Below are 19,407 nucleotides of genomic sequence, written 5' to 3'. Positions count from 1 at the left end.
ATTGGAGGAGAAATATTAACAAGGATGTAAAAAGTGCCTACCTTGCTTATCCCACTTGTCAAAAATACAACCCAGGCAACCCTGTTCGTACTGCTCCCGGAGATTTTAAATGCCTAATGGACCATCTGAGGTTTGCTAAATGAATCTCACACAACTTCCTCCGTCTCACAGATCTAAATATGTTTTAGCCATGGTCTGTATGTTTTCTCACTGGACAGAAGCCTTCCCTTGCAGACTGGCTACTGCCTCTTCTGTGGCTAACGTCCTTTTGGGAAAGATTATCCCTACCTGGGAACTCCTCTCAAACTTCACAGTGCTTGAAGAATCCATTTTACTGGTCAGGTATTTCAACAAGTCTGCACTGCTTGGCCGGTTTCACAACACTCACTGCACTTGGCACCTTCAATCTTCTGGTTTAGTCAAATGCAACTAACGGCATTATTAACACTCAACTGACAAAATTTGTAGAGACCCTCTAAATACCTTGGCCAAAAGCATTGCCATCGGTCCTTCTAAATCTCAGATCCACCTCTTTTGGAACTCATAAACTCTCACCTTTGAGATAGTCACAGGTTGCCCAATGTACTTGGCTCCTGCCTCTTTTGATGCACAGCTGATAAATGGAGATATACTCCTATATTGCAAAGGCCTGACCACTTATACTAAAAATAACCACGTTCTGTTAGAGCGATCTTTTCACAGCACACTCCAGGGAGACAAAGACCCTAAGCAACACATCTTGCAACCCAGAGATTTCATCTACTGGTAAAGACACCTCCAGAAGGACTCTCTTCAACCTCATTGGAAAGGCCCCCTCAGGTACTGCTAACTAACCCTTGTGCTGCAAAACTCCAGGAAATAGACTCTTGGATGCACATGACACACCTAAAGAAAGCACCAAACCCTAACTGGACCTGCACATCATCGGGTGACCTAAAAGTAAAGATTTCTCAGAATTGAAGCAGACGACAGCTGAGGAGACAGCTTTGCCAAGATGTCTGGACCAGGCCTGTTGGAAGTTTGTCTGCCAAACCTTTGATGATGACATAATGCTTCAGATGATCTCCAACGCCTATGATCTTGATAACATGTGCACTTTAGAAGAGAAAAATGCCTGAGAGTTCTTCCTCCTATCCCTCCTTGTTACTCAAACGTGGCCTTGATAGGTTTCCAATCTGCACTTTCCCTCCAATGTGGGACACGACACACAGGAAAGGTCCTTCTAGACATCAAGGGACAAAAGACCAATGAAACTGGAAAAATCTGACTCGATCAGTGATGCTTTCAGAGAAAGATCTCAATCAAAAGGGGAAAATGTGAAAATTAATAAACAAACTTCACTTAAAATGGATCTGGGAGGCCAGAAGTGGGAGCTCTCACGCCGTACAACTGTAGAGCCCAAGAGGAAGAAGAAAGACTTCTTCTTGCTCAGCAAGAGCTCGGCCAACGAAAAGCCACTATACTTCCAACTCGCCATTCCTCCAAAAGACTCTTTGTTTACAGTAGCCCTCCCAACTACTTCCCCTCTACAAAAGAGTTTCTTCTCCCCTTATTGTTCAGAATTTGCATGTGGCTCACCATAGTTGCAGATCCCGAATTGCAATTCTTTATTGATCCTGAATAAATGCATTTTTGCTGAAGAAATAACTGCCTGTCTTTTTGTTTAAGGTCAACCCAGCTAAAGATTACATTTCCCAGCCTTCTTTGCAGCTAGCTGTGATCACGTGACTAGGTCTTGGCCAACGGGGTCGTGAAAAGAAGCTAGGTGTGCAGCTTCCAGGGCACGCCCTTCTTGCTGGCTGGAATGTGCATTTGGAGGCACAGAGGAGCCGTCTCCGTTGGCAGCCAGGTGTCCAAGACAGCAGAGCGATGAAATGATCCTTGACACATGGAGCTGCTCTTTCAGCCCTGGGTAGCCTGGACTGTCACAGGAGAGAGAAATAAACGTCTGTCTTACTTAAGTCACTGTAGTCTGCCCTTAGTAACAGCAGTGAACCTGGAATGCTAATACAGGAGACTACCAAGAAATGGCTAAAAGAGTAAAAAGGAGTTGACGCTACCAAGCAGATTTGCCAAAGGAAGGAACGGGTAGTTGGGTAGTAAGCCTTCTGCACTAATTTATTCTAATTCTTATAACATTCAATGTTTGACAAATTGAATAACAATGGTCTTGGCAATTCAAGCCGAGAAAAACATCAGGAAACAGAGACCCATAGACTCAGCTCTTTACACAGTCGGACCAGCAGCCACCCACAGTACATGACTTCAAGAGACTGGACACACACACAACACAGCAGTGGACCCCACACACTGCCTTTCAGCTCAGGCACAACCTTCAGAAGACCTGTGTTAGGGGCCAGCCCGGTGGCGCAAGTGGTTAAGTGCGCGCGTTCCACTGCGGTGGCCCAGGGTTCGCCGGTTCGGATCCCAGGCGTGCACGGATGCACTGCTTGGAAAGCCATGCTGTGGCGGCAACCCATATAAAGTAGAGGAAGATGGGCACAGATGTTAGCCCAGGGCCAGTCTTCTTCGGCGAAAAAAGAGGAGGATTGGCAGATGTTAGCACAGGGCTGATCTCCTCACAAACAAAAAAAAGAAGGCCTGTGTTAAATACAAATGTATTACCTGGAGACATGAGTCTCTGAGGAAGCCACTTTATATCTAGGACTTTTGGTATGTGTGGTTTTCAAGCACCGTTTTATTCAAACCTATTCGTAAAGCCCTTTAAGAAGTGGTGGGCAGAAGTGAGGTTCTCAAACTGCTGGAGGCAGCTGAGCAAGTTCATAAACAATCTTCAGCAAGTAAATGCAAAATAAGGTTTAACTAATGTTACAATTAGGGAAGGGAATTTGACCAGTTGGAATACAGAAAATTAAACCGCTTCACACATGCCCTCTATACCTACCTCTAGAAAGCAAAAGAGATTTATAGCACTTTTTTTTTCCTAGTGAAAAAACAACAAGATACAGAAAGGGGAAGTGTCTTGAGGACTCAAAGCAATAGTAAAAACACAACCATGAGCCGGCCCAGTGGCGTAGCGGTTATGTTCGAGTGTTCGGCTTTGGTGGCCCAGGGTTCTTGGGTTCAGATCCTGGGCGTGGACCTACGCACCGCTCATCAACCCACGCCAAGGCGGCATCCCATAAAAAGCAACTAGAAGGATGTACAACTGTGACATACAACCATCTGCTGAGGCTTTAGGGAGAAAAAAAGGAAAAAAAAAAAGGAGGAAGATTGGCAACAGATGTTAGTTTAGGGCCAATCTTCCTCAAAAAAGAGCACCAACAAAAAAAAAAACTAAAAAAACCACAACCAGACTCTGCAAACAAAAGAAGAGCCAGGGGATTTGTGGATGTGGAAACAGGCTTTAATCTCTCTTCCTCAGGCAATTTTAATCAGCAGGGCTAAGGGGAAGAGAAAAGAGGTTTGGGGAACAAAGGCAGACTCTCATTGCCCTGAGAGGTCCAAGGCTGCTGGACCCAGAAACCAGGGATCCTAGCCAAGTTCGAGGCAGAAGAGAGGCTGATGGAGAAAACACCAGTTTCCTGTAAGCCCAAACACTGCCTTCAGTGAAGTTCCCAGGAGAAAAGCCAAGAATGAGGGCTCTGGATCCAGAAGAGGCTGGTGTGACCTCCCCCTCCACCCGTGACCAGACCTATGCCCTTGGGGAAGTCACTTAGCCACTCTTGGCCTCAGTTTCCTCAGATGGAAAAGGGGCTCCTGGCAGCATGCACCTTGAGGGGCTGTTGAGAGGAGCCAAGCACGCAGCTCGGCACCTGGCACGTCAAAACTGCCCGGTCAGTGTTAGCTCACCACAAAGTGTCCCGCTGTGATGACTGTATTTCTTGAAGTCTGGCATTGTATCGTTTGTGACCTCAAATTGTTAAGAACATTCTGAGATTAGTCAGCAGCCAGGTTCTGACGTCAATGGCAAGCTGGTGTGTCCACCGGGAGGCCTGTGTCTCAATCCCCCGTGCTTCTCCACTTTCAGGCTCAGGACACCACAGCATCTCCGCGCTCCGCGAGGACAGAGGACAGAGCCAGGGCCTGGCGTGGACCCTGCGCTGCGCCCCCTCCTGAGGGGACTGCGCCGGAGCCCGGCCCTCGATTCTGACTGCACTTCACCCAGCGGCCTTTCCCCCCGCCCCTCCTTGCCTCTTTGTGAACCCATTAAGAGTTCATCATTAATTCTCTCAAAACGTGAAAAATATTGGAGGGCACAGTCACTCAATGATCGTTTCTCAGCGTCTACCATGTGCCAGGCTCTGGGCACACAGAGAAGCCAGAGCCAGGTCCACACAGGGAAACAGGGCAGGCAGTGGTCACGCCAACTGAGTGAAATGCCACGCGGGCCGAGCGACAGTGGGGGCCACAGCGCACGAGTGTCCAGAGGAGGCTCTGTGCTTAGAGCACGAGGCACAGATGTCATGCAGCCGCCCCCACTGGACAAGGGCAGGGACTGAGGCTCAGGGAAAGGAGGGGACCTGCCCAGGTCACACAAGCCAGGGCTGAGCCTCGCGGAAACGCAGGCCTGCGGCCTCCACCTCACTGTAAACCGCCCGCGCCTCCGGCTGACCAGAAGAGGACCTGGCCCTGGCGGGGGATGCTAGGGGAGGGTGCTGTCTGACAGCACTAGGCGGAGCCCTCTCAGGACAGAAGGGCTGGCGGGGCCGGGAGGGATTTCAGGTGGTTCCAAAGGAACGGGGAGGCTCGGGGCTGAACAGACCAGCCCCCAGCCGTCTGAGGAGGACGGTGGGCCTGGGGAGGCTGGCCAGGCGCGGGTGGAGATGGCAGACGTCTTGAGATGTGCCCACTCTTGATTTACAGAACACACCGTTGGGGGCCGGGAGGTCAGCCCCGTGTGGAGCCAGCTGGAGTCTCACGCTGGCGTGTCACTCCCACCGTGAACAGGATCTTCACCACGACCTGCCCCCAGACGGGAACCCTGCCACCAGAGGAACTCTCCTTTATCCAATGAGACCTGGTGTCGAGAGCCCTGTGTCCCCAGGCACCCTAAGTCTTGGAGAGCCAGTAGGTGGCTGAAGGGCAGGAGATGGTCCTGCTGCCCCACTGGCCTCCTGCGCCCAGTGTGGTCTGCCCCCATGCTGCCCCTGAATGCCCAGCTGGGCTGCAGCTCTAGATCCACACCCCCTGCAGGGCCACCCCAATGTCCCCTGCTGTCCTGATTTATCTCTGAGGGTGGAAGTCTCTAAGCCCCCATCCCTTAGTTCCTTGCTCTGGATCCCACCACCTCTCCTCCTGGAAGCCCTCCCTGATTATGGAAGGCCTAAGGTACAGTCAGGCAGGTGCTATACCTGGGTCTGTTGGTTCAGCCAGGTTATTTCCCGCTCAGGAAACCCAGAGAGGACAGCTCCAGGCCCGCACAGGGCCTTCTGCAGGCCTCTAGGGCCCTGAATGCCCTGCTCTCTGCCTCCCCCACCAGCTCTCTACTAGTTCCTTCAACACTCTGGGCTCTTCAGGGCCTTTGCACATGCTGTTCCCTCTCCCCTGGGCTCTCTTACCCCAAGTCTTCTTTCCGTTCCTCCAATGTCCCCTCCTCAGACTGGGCTTCCTTGACCACCGTGTTCTAGGAGGGTCCCCTACCTGGTCACTCCATCCCGTTATTTGTACTTGTTTTCCTGTCTACTGACTGTCTCCTCATAAGACTATGCTCTCCATGAGGGCAGAGTATTCTCTGTATTCCAGAGTATCCACTGTATTCCAGAACCTGGGACAGCCCCAGGCACTGGGCAGGTGCTCAGTAAGTACCCGTTAAAAGACTAGCTCACTGCCCCACACTGAGGGGTCTCTGTGGGGACGTGAGGAGGGGTGGGGGACCTGGGCGGGGGTAACCAGCCCCCTCACCCGTGCCTTCTGCTGAGCACCGGCTGAACACCAGGCACGTGACGTATTCCACTTCTTCAACAGCCACCCTTCAAGGCAGGGAGGTATTATTACCTGCTAAATACGTTCCCACCATGATCGTATTCTCTCGTAGGAGGGTAATTTGGTAATATTGATATCAATATCAACCAAAACTTAAAACACACAAACTTTCAACCCAGCCATCCCAGCGCTGGAAAGTCATCCTACAGCTAGACCCACACGTGTGCAAACAGGGCACGTATGTCGTAGGGCATTGTCACGACCCTGTATACAAGAGAAAACTGCTAGGAGCAACCACAACACCGATAAGTGGGGATGCACTAAATAAATCACAGTGCGTCTGTCAAAGGAATACAACGCAGCTGTGAAAAGACTGTGCCAAGGAGAAGCAGCCTGTGAGACTGATTGCCAGGGGAAAAAGTCCACAACCGAGTGCACAGTGTGCTACTCTCTGTGCTAAAAAGGAGTTTAGATACATCTACACGCTTGGCCACACATAGGAAATTTCTAGTAAGACAGACAAGCAGTTGTTAATAGTGGTTATTTCTTGGGATGTAAAACTGGGAAGTAGAATGAGGAAGTAAATCATTTTTACTGTAGACTTTTTTGAATTTTTGTTATAGCTATTTTTTTTAATTATAATTTATGTATTTTTAGGATAGAGAACCAAAATTAAAAAGGTACAAAAGGACTTATGGTGAAGTCTCTATCCAACACCTTGTTCCCTGGCCACCCAATTCCTCTCCCTGGAGGTAACTGCTGTTACTAATTTCTTAGTTGGATGGTCAACTCTTTCATTCAAATTTTTTTTAAGATTAAAAAAGGTTATGGGACTGGCCTGGTGGCGTAGTGGTTAAGTGTGCACTCTCTGCATCAGTGGCCCAGGGTTCGCAGGTTTGGATCCCAGGAGCGGACCTACGCACCGCTTGTCAGGCCATGCTGTGGTGGCGTCCCATATAAAGTGGAAGAAGATGGGCACGGATGTTAGCCCAGGGCCAGTCTTCCTCAGCAAACAGAGGAGGATTGGCGACATATGTTAGCTCAGGGCTGATCTTCCTCACAAAACAACAACAAACAAAACAAAACAAAACAAAGATTAAAAACGGTTTTAAGGCCGGAGAGTGCAGCTCGTGCTGAAACACGCCGGGGGGCCGGCCACGAGGGGCGCTCTTGGTTACTCACAGTTCAGGATGATCTGGGCGGCGCGGTAGAGCTCCAGGCGGCACAGGAGGTCCACCAGCTGCTGGACGGTGGCCTGCCGCATCCCCCACCACCACAGCAGCTCCCGGGTGATGCTCACGCCCTGCACCCGCTCCATCGACTTGATCTTCCGCAGCTGGGTCAGGTCTGTGACCACGTAGGAGGCTGGAGGGCGAGGGAGAGCATCTGCTTAGAGTCGGAAAGGCGGTCCCTCCGCGAGAGGGTCACCTCGCTAGCCGGGCTTCATCCACAACATCTTCCCCACCTGCCCCCCAGCATACCGGAAATTCCATTAGCTGGGATCCACAGGCAGCCCAAGCTACAAGGCTGACTCCATTCAATACCCCAGGGACCGGCACATTAACCCTTGACCGTAAAGCTCAACTTCGCCGCCACACAGGAAGCCAAGACCACCAGACAAGAGGGTTGGGGCCTTGAGGTCCAGCTGCTCGTGTGCCACGGGCAAGTCGCCTCACCACTGGGAGCCCCCGTCTCCTCGACGGTAACGGGGCTAATAGAACTCTGCCTGCCTGCCCTTCTGGAATAGAAGCCCTGTGTGGGCAGGGACTTCTATCCGTCCCACCCACTATTAGATCCCCAGAACCAAGAACAGTGTCTGGCACAGAGGAGGGGCAGGACCAGAGTGAGGCAAGGGAGGACCCGGGGGGGAAATTTGAGGAGGTGATCGCTCAGGGCTGATCCTGCACTCGCAGCAGCTGGTGAGTAGGCGTCTCCTTAAATTTTGCACTGGGCGTCTCATTCTCCTCACTCCTAAGTCTCCTGGTAGGGGGAACTCAATGAATGAATGAATGAATGAACCCACAGCCCACCATCCTCACAGAACTGTTATAAGGGTCAAGAGAGCCCACGGATCTAATAGCACTTTGCCAACTCTGAAGCACTGTACAAAATTTGCAGAGGGCTACAGTTGGCAATACTAAAAATAATGCATTCCTTTTACAGTTTTTATTATAAAATGAATGGTTGTTCCTGAAAGAAAACTTGGAATATGCAAGGGGAAAAACTAATAAAACAAGTTACACATGCCCTACTTGAGTACTTTCCCTTTCCAAAACTACCCCCCAACACACACACACAGGGGTGGTTCTGGAAGCAGCTGCTGCCAGACTGCAAGTAAGATCGTGCACCCTGCTTTTTCTATCAACATGACCCCATAGGCATTTCCCAAGTGGCTAGAAGCTCTTCATAAATGGCATTTTGCATGGTCACATAGTACTCCACTGAGTTTACTAAAGTGAAGGGGGCATTTTTTTTTTTTTAACTAGGAATAAAATAATCACGCTTCAGTTCCAGGATTTCAGAAATCATGGAGCAGGAATCCATGTAAGCGTCAAGCCATTCCTTCATTCATTCAACAAAATATTAGTGAGCACTACTGTGTTCCAGGTCTGTGACAAGCTCTAGAGATACTGTGATGAGTCAGCCAGAAGCTCATGGAGCTTTTGTGTTCGAAAATACAAACATAAGCGAACTGAGTGGGGAAGGGGAGGCAAGAGATGAAGCCCAGGACCACACGACAAGGGGCCTTGAACACCAGGCTGCGGGGTTTGTACTTGATCCTGAGAGTCCACATGGTAGACACCGTGGACAACCTTAGGGCCAGGGAGTGGCGTGATCACGTTGCATAATCCCCTCCCCTCGGGAGGAATGGGGAAGGTTGTGACAGCCTCCTGCGGGGAGAAGTGCCGGATAGGGATGGAAAGTTCTCGAGTTGCAGCTTTAGTCACTGGAAACCCCAGGCCAGACTCCTGGTCAGTGGGAAGTGATGTCATCAGGGTCAGGGGCCGCTTCCAGCAGCAGAGAGAAAGGAGCGGAGGGAAGAGGAAGGAACACCTCCCCCAGCCCCTTCCCTACACACGAACCTGTCCTTCAGGGGCACACCTCCCACTCTCACTCTCGGGAGGCAGCATGACGTAATGGGAACGAGAGAAGCCCAGCCTGCCCTGGTGCTCCCAGCAGCGGAAACTCCGCCTCGGCCCTCCCCCTCTGTGGGCTGCACTTTCCCCACAGGCAATGCAAGAAAATAGGAAATCAACTCTGAGATGCCTTGCAGTTTGGACATTTTAGCTCCATGAAAGTGACAAATCTTAAGGTCACGCCCAGTGAGCTTTTAACCAGACCTCTAAAACAGGGTCAAGACAGGATAAAGCTCTTGGGGTGATGAGTCACTGCCCAGGGCCCTGCTAAGTCCACAGCTCTTTTCTCAACAAACACAAGTACTACCCGGTCATTATAGAATGTTTGGAAAATGGGAGGAAATCAAAGCACCCACGAGCATCCCACTTGAAGACCCCAAGGAAAGCACTGGGTATGCTTCTGATTCTAATCTTCGAGACTTTTCTATGCTTATGTCGGCAGGACAGTACAACAGTGGTTCAGAGCCCAGACTTGGGATTCTGAGGCCTGGGTTCAAATCCCATCTCTGCTACTTTCTTGCTATGTTCTTGGGGAAGGCCCTTCACCTCTCCCGGTGCCGCAGTTTCCTCATGTGCAAACAAGGATAACAACAGCACCTGCCTCAGAGGTTGTTGTGAGGATCAGATTAGCTGTACGTATAGAAGCACTTGGAATAGTGCTCAGCTCATAGTAAATGTGATATTAACGTTAGTGTAATTTTCAGCCATCTACACTCTATGAAAACCTGTTTCTATCCCTCCAGGTCTGAGTTCCTGAATCCTGCAGGGGTTCACCTGCTGCAGTAGAAAACCTTGCCCGTCTTCAAAGCCCTCTGGGGCAGACACGGCACAGCCCCCTGAAATGATCCGCCCTAGGGTCAAATGCCCCTTGTCTGGACTAACCAGACTCCTCCCTGGTTGAGAGAAGGAGAAAGTGCGCCTGTCCCCTAAGCCTCCCAGCAACTCATCCCCATTTTACAGATGAGGAAACTAAAGGCTCAGAGAGAGGCAGTCACTTACTGAAGTCACACAGCTGGGCAGGGACAAAGCAGGGGGCTATGCACAAAGGCTGGCGCATGCATGAGTGAGAGAGAGAGTGGTCAAACCAAGGAAGCCCTGCCCCCAGGCCCCTCGGAACACACCTGGCGTGGGTGAAGCTGTAAGAAGCCTGTTTTCCCCCAAAGGAAAAATGGATGCAGCTGCAATCATAGGGAAATGGATAGAAGGCAGTCACATTATCTGCCAACAACTGTCAGATCCACAGAGTGTGCATATTTGTGGCTGTGTGATTTTCTGAATCACTTTAAGGATCCTCCCAGCCCCTCTCCCCAGTACCACAGTCAGCCCCAAGGGACTGTCTTTTCTTTTTTTTTTTTTAAAGATTTTATTTATTTATTTTTTCCCCCCAAAGCCCCAGTAGATAGTTGTGTGTCATAGCTGTACATCCTTCTAGTTGCTGTATGTGGGACGTGGCCTCAGCATGGCCGGAGAAGCAGCGCGTCGGTGCACGCCCGGGATCCGAACCCGGGTCGCCAGCAGTGGAGCGCGCTCACTTAACCACCAAGCCACGGGGCCGGCCCCGGGACTGTCTTTTCTAAAGTGACTCACAGAAGCAGACTCTTTAGGACTGGAAGGATAATGGCAATCACTTGTTCTGCTGAGGAGGAAACCAGAGAGTGCTGTGACTTGGCAAGGAGCAGCTAACCAGGGGGCACGGCTGGCTCCCAGCCCAGCGATCCCCAGCCCAGCATGGAGAGCTGGCTGACCCTGGGCTCAAAGCCATCTCTGTGGGGCGAGAAGTGGACATGGCCCACATCCTCACCACTCCTACCTCCTTGAGCTCCTCATTCATTCGAGTGGTCACTGCATGTCTGCCCACTGGCCAGGCACTGTCCTAGGCTCTGACAACACAGGCGTGAACGAGACAGGTGAGGTCCATGCCCTCATGGCGCTTACATTCTAGAGAGAGAGGCAGGCATCAACAAATAAGGAACAAGGTAATGTCGAAGCATGGTAAGTGGAATGAAGGAAATAAAATACAGTGATGGGACAGAGAGTAACAGAGGGCAGGGTAGGCCTCCTGAACTAGGTGACATATGAACTGAGAACCCCCAAAAGATGTCAGTGTCCTAAACCCCAAAACCTGTGAATATGGTACCTCACATGACAAAAAGAACTTTGCAGATGGTATTAAGTTAAGGGTTTGGAGATGAGATTATCCTGGATTATCTGAGTGGGCCCAATGTAATCACAAGGGTCCTTATAAGGGGGAGGCAGGAGTGTCAGATTCAGAGAAGATATGACTACAGAAGCAGAGGTCAGACAGAAAGATTTGAAGATGCTACGCAGTTGGCTTTGAAAGTGGAGGCAGGAACCACGAGCCACAGGATGCAGGCAGCCTCCAAAGCCGGTAAAGGCAAGGAAATGCATTCTCCCCTAGAGCCTCCAGAAAGAATGCAGCCCTGCCGACACCCTGATTTTAGCACTTCTGACCTCCAGAATTGTGACGTAATAAATTTGTGGTTTTTTTTTTTTTTTTTTGTGAGGAAGATCAGCCCTGAGCTAACATCCATGCCACTCCTCTGCTTTTTGCTGAGGAAGACTGGCCCTGGGCTAACATCCGTGCCCATCTTCCTCCACTTTATATGGGACCCTGCCACAGCATGGCCTGACAACTGGTGATTGGCGCGCACCCAGGATCCGAACCCGGGCCACCAGCAGCGGAGTGTGCACACTTAACCTCTACGCCACGGGGCTGGCCCCAATTTGTGCTGTTTTTAAGGCATTAAATTTATGGTTATTTGTTACGGCTGCAAGAGGAAACTAATATGGACTAGAGAACCAGTCATGGGGAACACAAGGGGAAAATGTCCCAGGCAGAGGAAACAGCAAGTGCAAAGGCCCTGAGTCTGGACCCAGGAGGCCAGTGTGGCTGGAGCAGGGTGAGCAAGAATGGGTGTGGGAGGAGAGGTGGTCAGAAGTCAGTGGGGGTCAGCTTGTGTGAGATCAGGCAGGCCTAGTGAGGAGTTTAGATTATATCCTAAATCACAATGGGAAACTGCTGAGGACTTTGAGCAATTCTGGTGTCTCCAGTGCCTAAAAAAGGCAGAGGTATTCTCCAGAGAGGATGTACAAAGGGCCAATAAGCACATGAAAAGATGCTCAACATCATTGGTCATTAGGGAAATACCACTCAAAACCACAATGAGCTACCACTTCACACCTGCTCAGATGGCTGCAATCAAAAACACAGACAACAACAAGTGTTGGGAAGAATGTGGTGAAATTGGAACCCTCATATATTGCTGGTGTGAATGTAAAATGGTGCAGCCACTTTGGAAACTGGCAGTTCCTCAAAATGTTTATTGTAGAGTCACCACATGACTCAGTAATTCCACTCCTAGTTATCTACCCAAGGGAAATGAAAACCTATGTCCACACAAAAACTGGTACACGAATGTGCACAGGAGCATTATTCATAACAGCCAACAAGTGGAAAGAACCCAACGTCCACCAACCAATGAAAGGGTAAATAAAACATGGTACATCCATACAACGGAATATTACTCAGTCATGAAAAGACATTGAGCACTGATAACATGCTACAACACGGAAGAACCCTGAAAACATGCTCAGTGCAAGAAGTCAGTCACAAATGACCACACAGAACGATCCCATCTATACGAAACGTCCAGAATAGGCAATGCCTAAAGCTGAGGAAAACGGGAGGTGTGTGCGGGAGTGCTGGGGGTGACAGTTAAGGAGTATGGGTTTCTTTTTGGGGTAATGAATATGTTCTAAGATTGACTGTGGAGACGGACGTACAACTCTGCATATACTAAATTCTATTGAATTGTATACTTTAAATGGGTGAATTATATGGTATGTGAATTATATCTCAATAAAGCTGTTTAAAAAAAAAGTCATAGGTGTGCCTTCTAAATTAATATCCTAGGAACAGAAGTTGTTCTGATGTTCACAATTGAAGCCAACATGGAAAAAACTAGAGCGAGTCTCTTACACAAAGTTTGCCCCCTGCCCAGGAAACATTCAAAGTAGTTAAATCACATTTAATCACAGAACAAAGGAACATAGCAAAGTCTAGAAACTCAGGTGGTAACAGACCTTCTCAGAGGGGCGCTGAGTGTTATCAGTGACTGCTTCTAGGGAGAGGACCCTGAGGACCAGGGAGAGGAAAGATATTTCCCTTCCTCTCTATCTCCAGTGTATTATTTACATCCTTTAACCTAATGCATTTGTTACTTTTTCCATTAAAAATAGTTAATAAAAATACACATTGAAAATAAAAACCTAAATCCATGTTGCTAAAGAATATTGCTTGGCAAGGAGAAATAATTGTGATATATTTTAAGTGAAAAAAGCAGACTATCATAATGTACAAAATGATATGATTTTTGAAAAACGTATACAGATATATAAATGTGTTTGGGAAAAAAGACTAGAAGGCACAAAACATCTCTGCTGGCACATAGTAAGAAGACAATAAATGTTAGCTGCTGCTGTTATTATTATTACCGGTATCCAAATAATAAGAAAGGTTATCCCCGAGTAGTGGAGTTGGAGCTAATCTATGTTTGTTTCCTACAGTATTTTGCAAGAAGCATGTATTATTTTTGCTACTGGTTTAAAATGGGGTTTCTGAACCTCCACACTATTGACACTTTGGGCCAGATAATTCTTTGTGGAAGGGCTGCCCTGGGCAGTGTAGGACGTTCAGCAGCATTCCTGGCCTCCACCCGCTGCATCCCCCAAGGTGTGACAACCAAACATCTCTCCAGACATTGGCAAATATTCTCTAGGGAGCAGAATCGCACCTAGTAGAGAACCACAAGGTTACAACACGTTATCAGTTGCTCATACTGGATGGATACCACATACATGTTCACTTTACTATTATTCTTTCAACTGTACATATATATTATATACTCTTGTATAAATGGTATATATCATAATCTAAATTTCAAATATAGATATTATTTAAAGAATAAAGTGGCACCAGTTACACTGACTTAAAACATAAAACTAAGAATGATCATTGTTAACACTTCCTTCTTACAAGAATCTCTGACACAGCAGTGTCAGCCGCTTTTTATACAATTTTCATTCCTCACAACAACCTTCAACTTACAGATTAAGAAACTGAGGCTCAGAGAGGTTAAGCAACTCACCCAAAGTCACCAGCTGGGAGGTGGTGGTGCCTGGAATGCAGACCTCTGCTTGGGGACCTGAGAACTACACGTGCACAGCCTCCTCCTAGATGCCACGCCCTCTCGGCCAATTATCAGCCACACACCAAGCTGTTACAAGGTCCTGGCGGAGCCAGATGCCCGGGTTCAAATCCCACCCTGCCACTTAGCAACGCCATGCCCGCGGTTAAGTTACTCTACTCTCTAAATCCGTTTCCTCATCTGTAAGACGGGGTAAGAGAAACACGCACTTTGTAGGCTGTGATGGGCATTTAATGAGACACTCCGTGTCGAGGGCCGACACCAGGGCCTGGCACACAGTAAGCACGCGGTAATTGCTGATAGCTCTTATCAGAAGCTTCACCGTCAACAGCCAAGCCCCGCCCGTCATTACTTAGCGACAGACTAACAGGAGACACCTTCCCAGATCACACAACACCTTCCCGAGGACGGACGGCACCGGGGTCCCGAGCGGGCAGCGCCCGCGCCAGGGCTCACAGCGAGGCGGGCCCCGAGGGCGGCACACAGAAGTCCTCGCGCGAGGACCCGCTTCGACAGAGGCGGGGTCGCCCGGGGGCCACTCACCGAAGTGCATCCAGTCCCACTCGCTGAGCGTGTCCATGTTGCGGCACAGGTCGTCCAGCACCCAGGAGGGCAGCTGGTAGATGTAGCAGGCCATGGCGGGGCTGCGAGGGCCGCGGGCACCACGCGGGCGGCCGACCCCGCCGCGCCGAGCACTCGGCTCCTCTGCCGCGGACGCGGGCGCGCGCGGGCCGTCCCAGCCGGCGGCCGCGGGGAAGTGGGCGGGGCGGGCGCTCGCGACTGCCCCCCAGCGGCCCCGCGGGCGACGCTGCCCGCTCGGCGGGAGCCCGGCGGCTGGGAAACCGAACGGCAGGAGCTGGGAGGGGAAACTGAGGCCCAGAGGCACGCGGGAACACGTTGAAGGTCACACGAGAATTCAGCGACAGTCCCAGGAGGCCTTCTGACTCCACTGTCTGGCTGTTTATCCTTGTGCTAGTTCGCAGTTTTCTCTTGTAAATTGGGTTCCTGCCCCAACCACTTTGAAGGATTCCTACGAAGTTTAAATGGACCCAAAATGCTCCAGTAAACTGTAAAGTACCGAGCCCAGTAAAGGACTGCTTTTATGCGAGTCCACCTCCTGGAGGCTGGGAGGGGGGCATGGGTAAACTGTAAAGTACCGAACCCAGGAAAGGACTGCTTTTTTTTTTTTTTTTTTTTTTAAAGATTTTATTTATTTATTTTCCCCCAAAGCCCCAGTACATAGTTGTCTGTCATAGCTGCACATCCTTCTAGTTGCTGTATGTGGGATGCGGCCTCAGCATGGCTGGAGGAGTGGTGCCTCGGTGCGCACCCGGGATCCGAACCCGGGCCGCCGGCAGCGGAGAGCACGCACTTAACCGCTAAGCCACGGGGCCGGCCCCTGGAAAGGACTGCTTTTATGCGAGGCCACCTCCTGGATGCTGGGAGGGGGGCACGGGTAAACTGCAAAGTACCGAGCCCAGGAAAGGACTGCTTTTATGCGAGGCCACCTCCTGGATGCTGGGAGGGGGACACGTTTCAGTGTTCTGAGACTGCTTCTCAGGAGAAGTCGGGTGTTTCAGCAGTGGTTGAAGGTGGACTTTGAGGTAGAGAGACTCCAGTGGTGGTCTGAGTGGGAAAGCACCTCCTCCCGGGGCAGAGGAGGACAAGGGTCCTCTTCTTTCTCTCCTTCTCTCTATTTGCACAGCCCTCGGCCTGCTTCTCCCTCTTCTGCGGGCACACAGCATGCCTTTGCATCTCCCCTCCCTTAGTACCTGGAGGTCTCTTTCCCTTGATGAGGCTTGAGGACCACAGACCGCAGCATTCAGCCTTGGCGGGTCCAGGACAGACAAGCCCCGCGGCTCCTCCCTCTGCTATCTCCTTGGGCTCCATGGCAAGTTTCCTTCTCCCCCCTAGGATTTTCTCCTTCAGGGAGGTTTCAGTAGTTCAGGGCCTGAGCAGGACATCTTAGGGGCACATCTTGGTCCCCATTCTTTTGCACAACTTAGTCCCCATTTTTTTGTGTGTGTGTGAGGAAGATCAGCCCTGAGCTAACATCCCTGCCAATCCTCCTCTTTTTGCTGAGGAAGACTGGCCCTGAGCTAACATCCGTGCCCATCTTCCTCTACTTTATATGGGATGCTGCCACAGCATGGCCTGACAAGCAGTGCATCGGTGCACGCCCAGGATCCGAACCCAGGTGGCCAGCAGCGGAGCGTGCACACTTAACTGCTACGCCACGGGGCTGGACCCGGTCCCCATTCTTTAGAATAGGTTCTTCAAAGTATCAGCTTTGCTATTATTAATTAATAGAGTTGCCACTCATCTGCCAAGCACCAGGCATTTAGCATACATTATCTGGGATCCTCACAGGCAGGTTTATTGTTCCCATTCTACAGATGAGGAAACTGAGGCTCAAGTCAATTGTAACTTGGCCAAGTCAAATTGGCCAAGTGACAGGATTCAACTGAAGTCTGACTCCCAAGGAAGTTCTCTTTCTGCTCTAGTATTCTGCTTCACCACAAAAAATTTCCTCTGATCCTGCACAGTTCATTTCTTCCCCTAAGCAGCTATTTTCTATGGCTGACACCCTCCCTACCAGGCTCAGTTAGAAACAGTTATTGAGGCTGAATGTAATTAGTTATATAGTTATGTCATTTTGACCTGTTCGTGTTTAAGTCCCTTGAAATTACAATCAGTGGTTTGGAGCTTTAAAAAACTGCATGCCCAGCCCTACCTCCAGAGATCCAGACTCAGCTGTTCTGGGGTGGGGCTCAGGCACTGGCAGTTTAAAAGCTTCCCAGCTAACTCTAATTATGTGCAGGCAGAGTTGAGAACCAGTGTCACATCAGGAAGCTGGGGCATGAAGGAAGACTGATGAAGAGGGAGTGATAATAATACAGCTTCTCTATGTACTTTGCACATGTTTTTCTTTTCTAACAAAAATATTTTATTGGTTTTTCTGATAGTACATGATCATTGTCAAAAAAGAGAGAGAGTGAATTAAGAAAAAAGCCAGTCCTAGTCTTTCCTCCTCCTATGTAGGGAAAAACCCAGTGCTCCCTTCCCCTGTGTATTGCTCCTTTACTTGCACACAGAACACTTTCTGTACTTCTGACACTCTGGTCACCAAATGTGTAAGGGGTTTTCCCCACAACAAGCAATTCTCTCTGACGCTGGCTGGGTGTCCTACAATTTATCTCAGTTCTGACACTGTCTACCTGGAGATGGCGTCAGATCCTGCAGGTTAAGGGTTCAGTCCCACAACCCTACCCCCATTTCAGATGCCAATCACAAGTAGCCAGTCCCCAGGTTACCCACAAATTCTGGCCAACTTGGCTACAAATCGGAGGTTCCAATGACCCCATCCTCGGGTTCGATTAATTTGCTAGAACTGTTCACAGAACTCAAGGAAACACTTACATTTATCAGTTTTTGAAAGGATATGACACAGATGAACAGCGAGATGAAGATACATATATAGGGCGAGGTCTGGGAGGGTCCTGAGTGCAGGAGCTTCTGTCCCCGTGTAGATGGGGTGCATCACCCCACGGGTGTAGATGTGTTCACCAACCTGGAAGCTCCCATCCCCCTACCGTTGGGATTTCATGGAGGCTTCCTCACATAGGCGTGATCAATTATTAACTCCATTTCCAGTTCTCTCCTCTCTCTGGAGAAGGGGCGGGGCTGAAAATTCCAAGCTTCTAATCATGGCTTAGTCTTTCTGATGACCAGCCCCCATTCAGGCGCCCACCTAGAGTCCCCTCATTAGAACAAGAGATGCTCCTAGTGCTCTTATCATGTAGGAATTTACAAGTGTTTTAGGAGGTCTGTGCCAGGAACTGAGGGCAGAGACCAATATATATTTTCTATTATCTCACAGAGAGAGAGAGAGAGAGAGAGAGAGGGAGAGAAAATAAACACCTTCCCACAGTCTCATCCCTGATGGACCACCATTCATAGTTTGGAATATATACTTTCCCATGTTTTTAGATCTTTATAAAATTAATTTTTTAAACATGAAAATTTTAAAAACATTTAATTTTCTGTAAATTTTTTTCAATTCATAATAAATAGCTTTTCATGTCAGTAAATAAGCATGTACCTCTTCCTTTTTAATGGCTTGTCTAGGAGCACCATACTTTATTTGGCCAATCTTCTATCAATGTACATTTATTTCCAGCACTGGGGTATGTGCCAGAGGGGTCTGCTTTCTCTTCTATGGCAGGGGTAGGAGAATCCTAAGGTCTATCAAGGAAAACCATACACCAGTATCTGGAGAACTGCTGCCCCAGGGGCACACCAGACCACCCTCGAAATTCCTCCCTGCTGCCAGTAGTTGCTCCAGACCTGCTAGAATAACCCTCACCTTCTGTTCCCACCTGATGCTTGTGAGCCCTGGATAACCACAGGGAGCACTCACAACATTCTTGCGGTGGACCTAGGTAAATGATCACCCTCCCACAAATGAAGAATGTCATCTCATGTCACTCTCTATCAAGCAAATTACTAAGCTGTCCTTTGCCCAAGTAACTCTCCTTCAATGTATCTGAAGATAAAATGGTTCACTATGATTTCCTCTGTGTCTTTGGGTAATCTTAGTCTGTTATTAACATTTGTGGGGCCAGCCCCAGTCCTCTAGGACTCAACTTCTCCCAAATGGAACAAAATAATCTTTTTTGTTTTCTATCTGAATAGGGAGAGAGCATACTGCTATTTGTTTGTATGTTAAGCTGACATCCTTTCCGAGGTTTCATGTTCTAAATTCTGAAACAAGTTTTGTGGGTTTCTCTCTCTTTTATATATCCAGTGCTATTGCCCAGTCCTTTTGATGACCATCAGAAGTATGTCTAATTTTTCTGTCATCTGCCAATGGATTACTGGGTATATGTGCTGAGGGGGGAGCCCCCAGGAAAATGTTTGTTGGGGCAGGGAGTTTGGGTGCGCTGACAGAAAGGGGAAATCAGGCAACCCAGCAACTAGCATGGAGGGGATTGAAGTGCTAAGAACGGGATACAGAAACCCAGCGTGTAAGCATCTGAAAAGTTCACACTGGTGTTGTTCATATGTCAAGAGTGCAAAACACTGGTATTTATCTCATATCCTTAGTGCATTGATTTCTAGCCCAGTGCCCTGTCCTTTTACCACCTTCTCAATGT

At 49.3% G+C, this 19,407-nt stretch overlaps 1 protein-coding gene across 2 annotated transcripts in view; it reads right to left on the bottom strand.

Moving 5' to 3' along the window:
- The window catches only part of IRAK2 (interleukin 1 receptor associated kinase 2), an 85,931-nt gene that overhangs the window by 48,578 nt on the left and 17,946 nt on the right, over nt 1-19,407 (bottom strand). The window contains exons 1-2 of one of the 2 annotated variants that reach the window (XM_004443595.3): nt 14,795-15,655; nt 7,069-7,251 (exon numbers count right to left, since the gene is read on the bottom strand). In XM_004443595.3, the coding sequence (XP_004443652.1) occupies nt 7,069-7,251; nt 14,795-14,888 (277 nt within the window). In that variant the 5' untranslated portion in view covers nt 14,889-15,655. Of the gene's footprint in view, nt 1-7,068; nt 7,252-14,794; nt 15,656-19,407 lie in introns of those variants that run through there. The other variant, XM_087431487.1, reaches the window with a different exon arrangement.

This window comes from Ceratotherium simum, chromosome 5, assembly GCF_057802395.1.
Source record: "Ceratotherium simum simum isolate JZ-2026a chromosome 5, ASM5780239v1, whole genome shotgun sequence".
Taxonomy (NCBI): Eukaryota; Metazoa; Chordata; class Mammalia; order Perissodactyla; family Rhinocerotidae; genus Ceratotherium; species Ceratotherium simum.
This window is presented reverse-complemented; position numbering and strand designations above follow the sequence as displayed.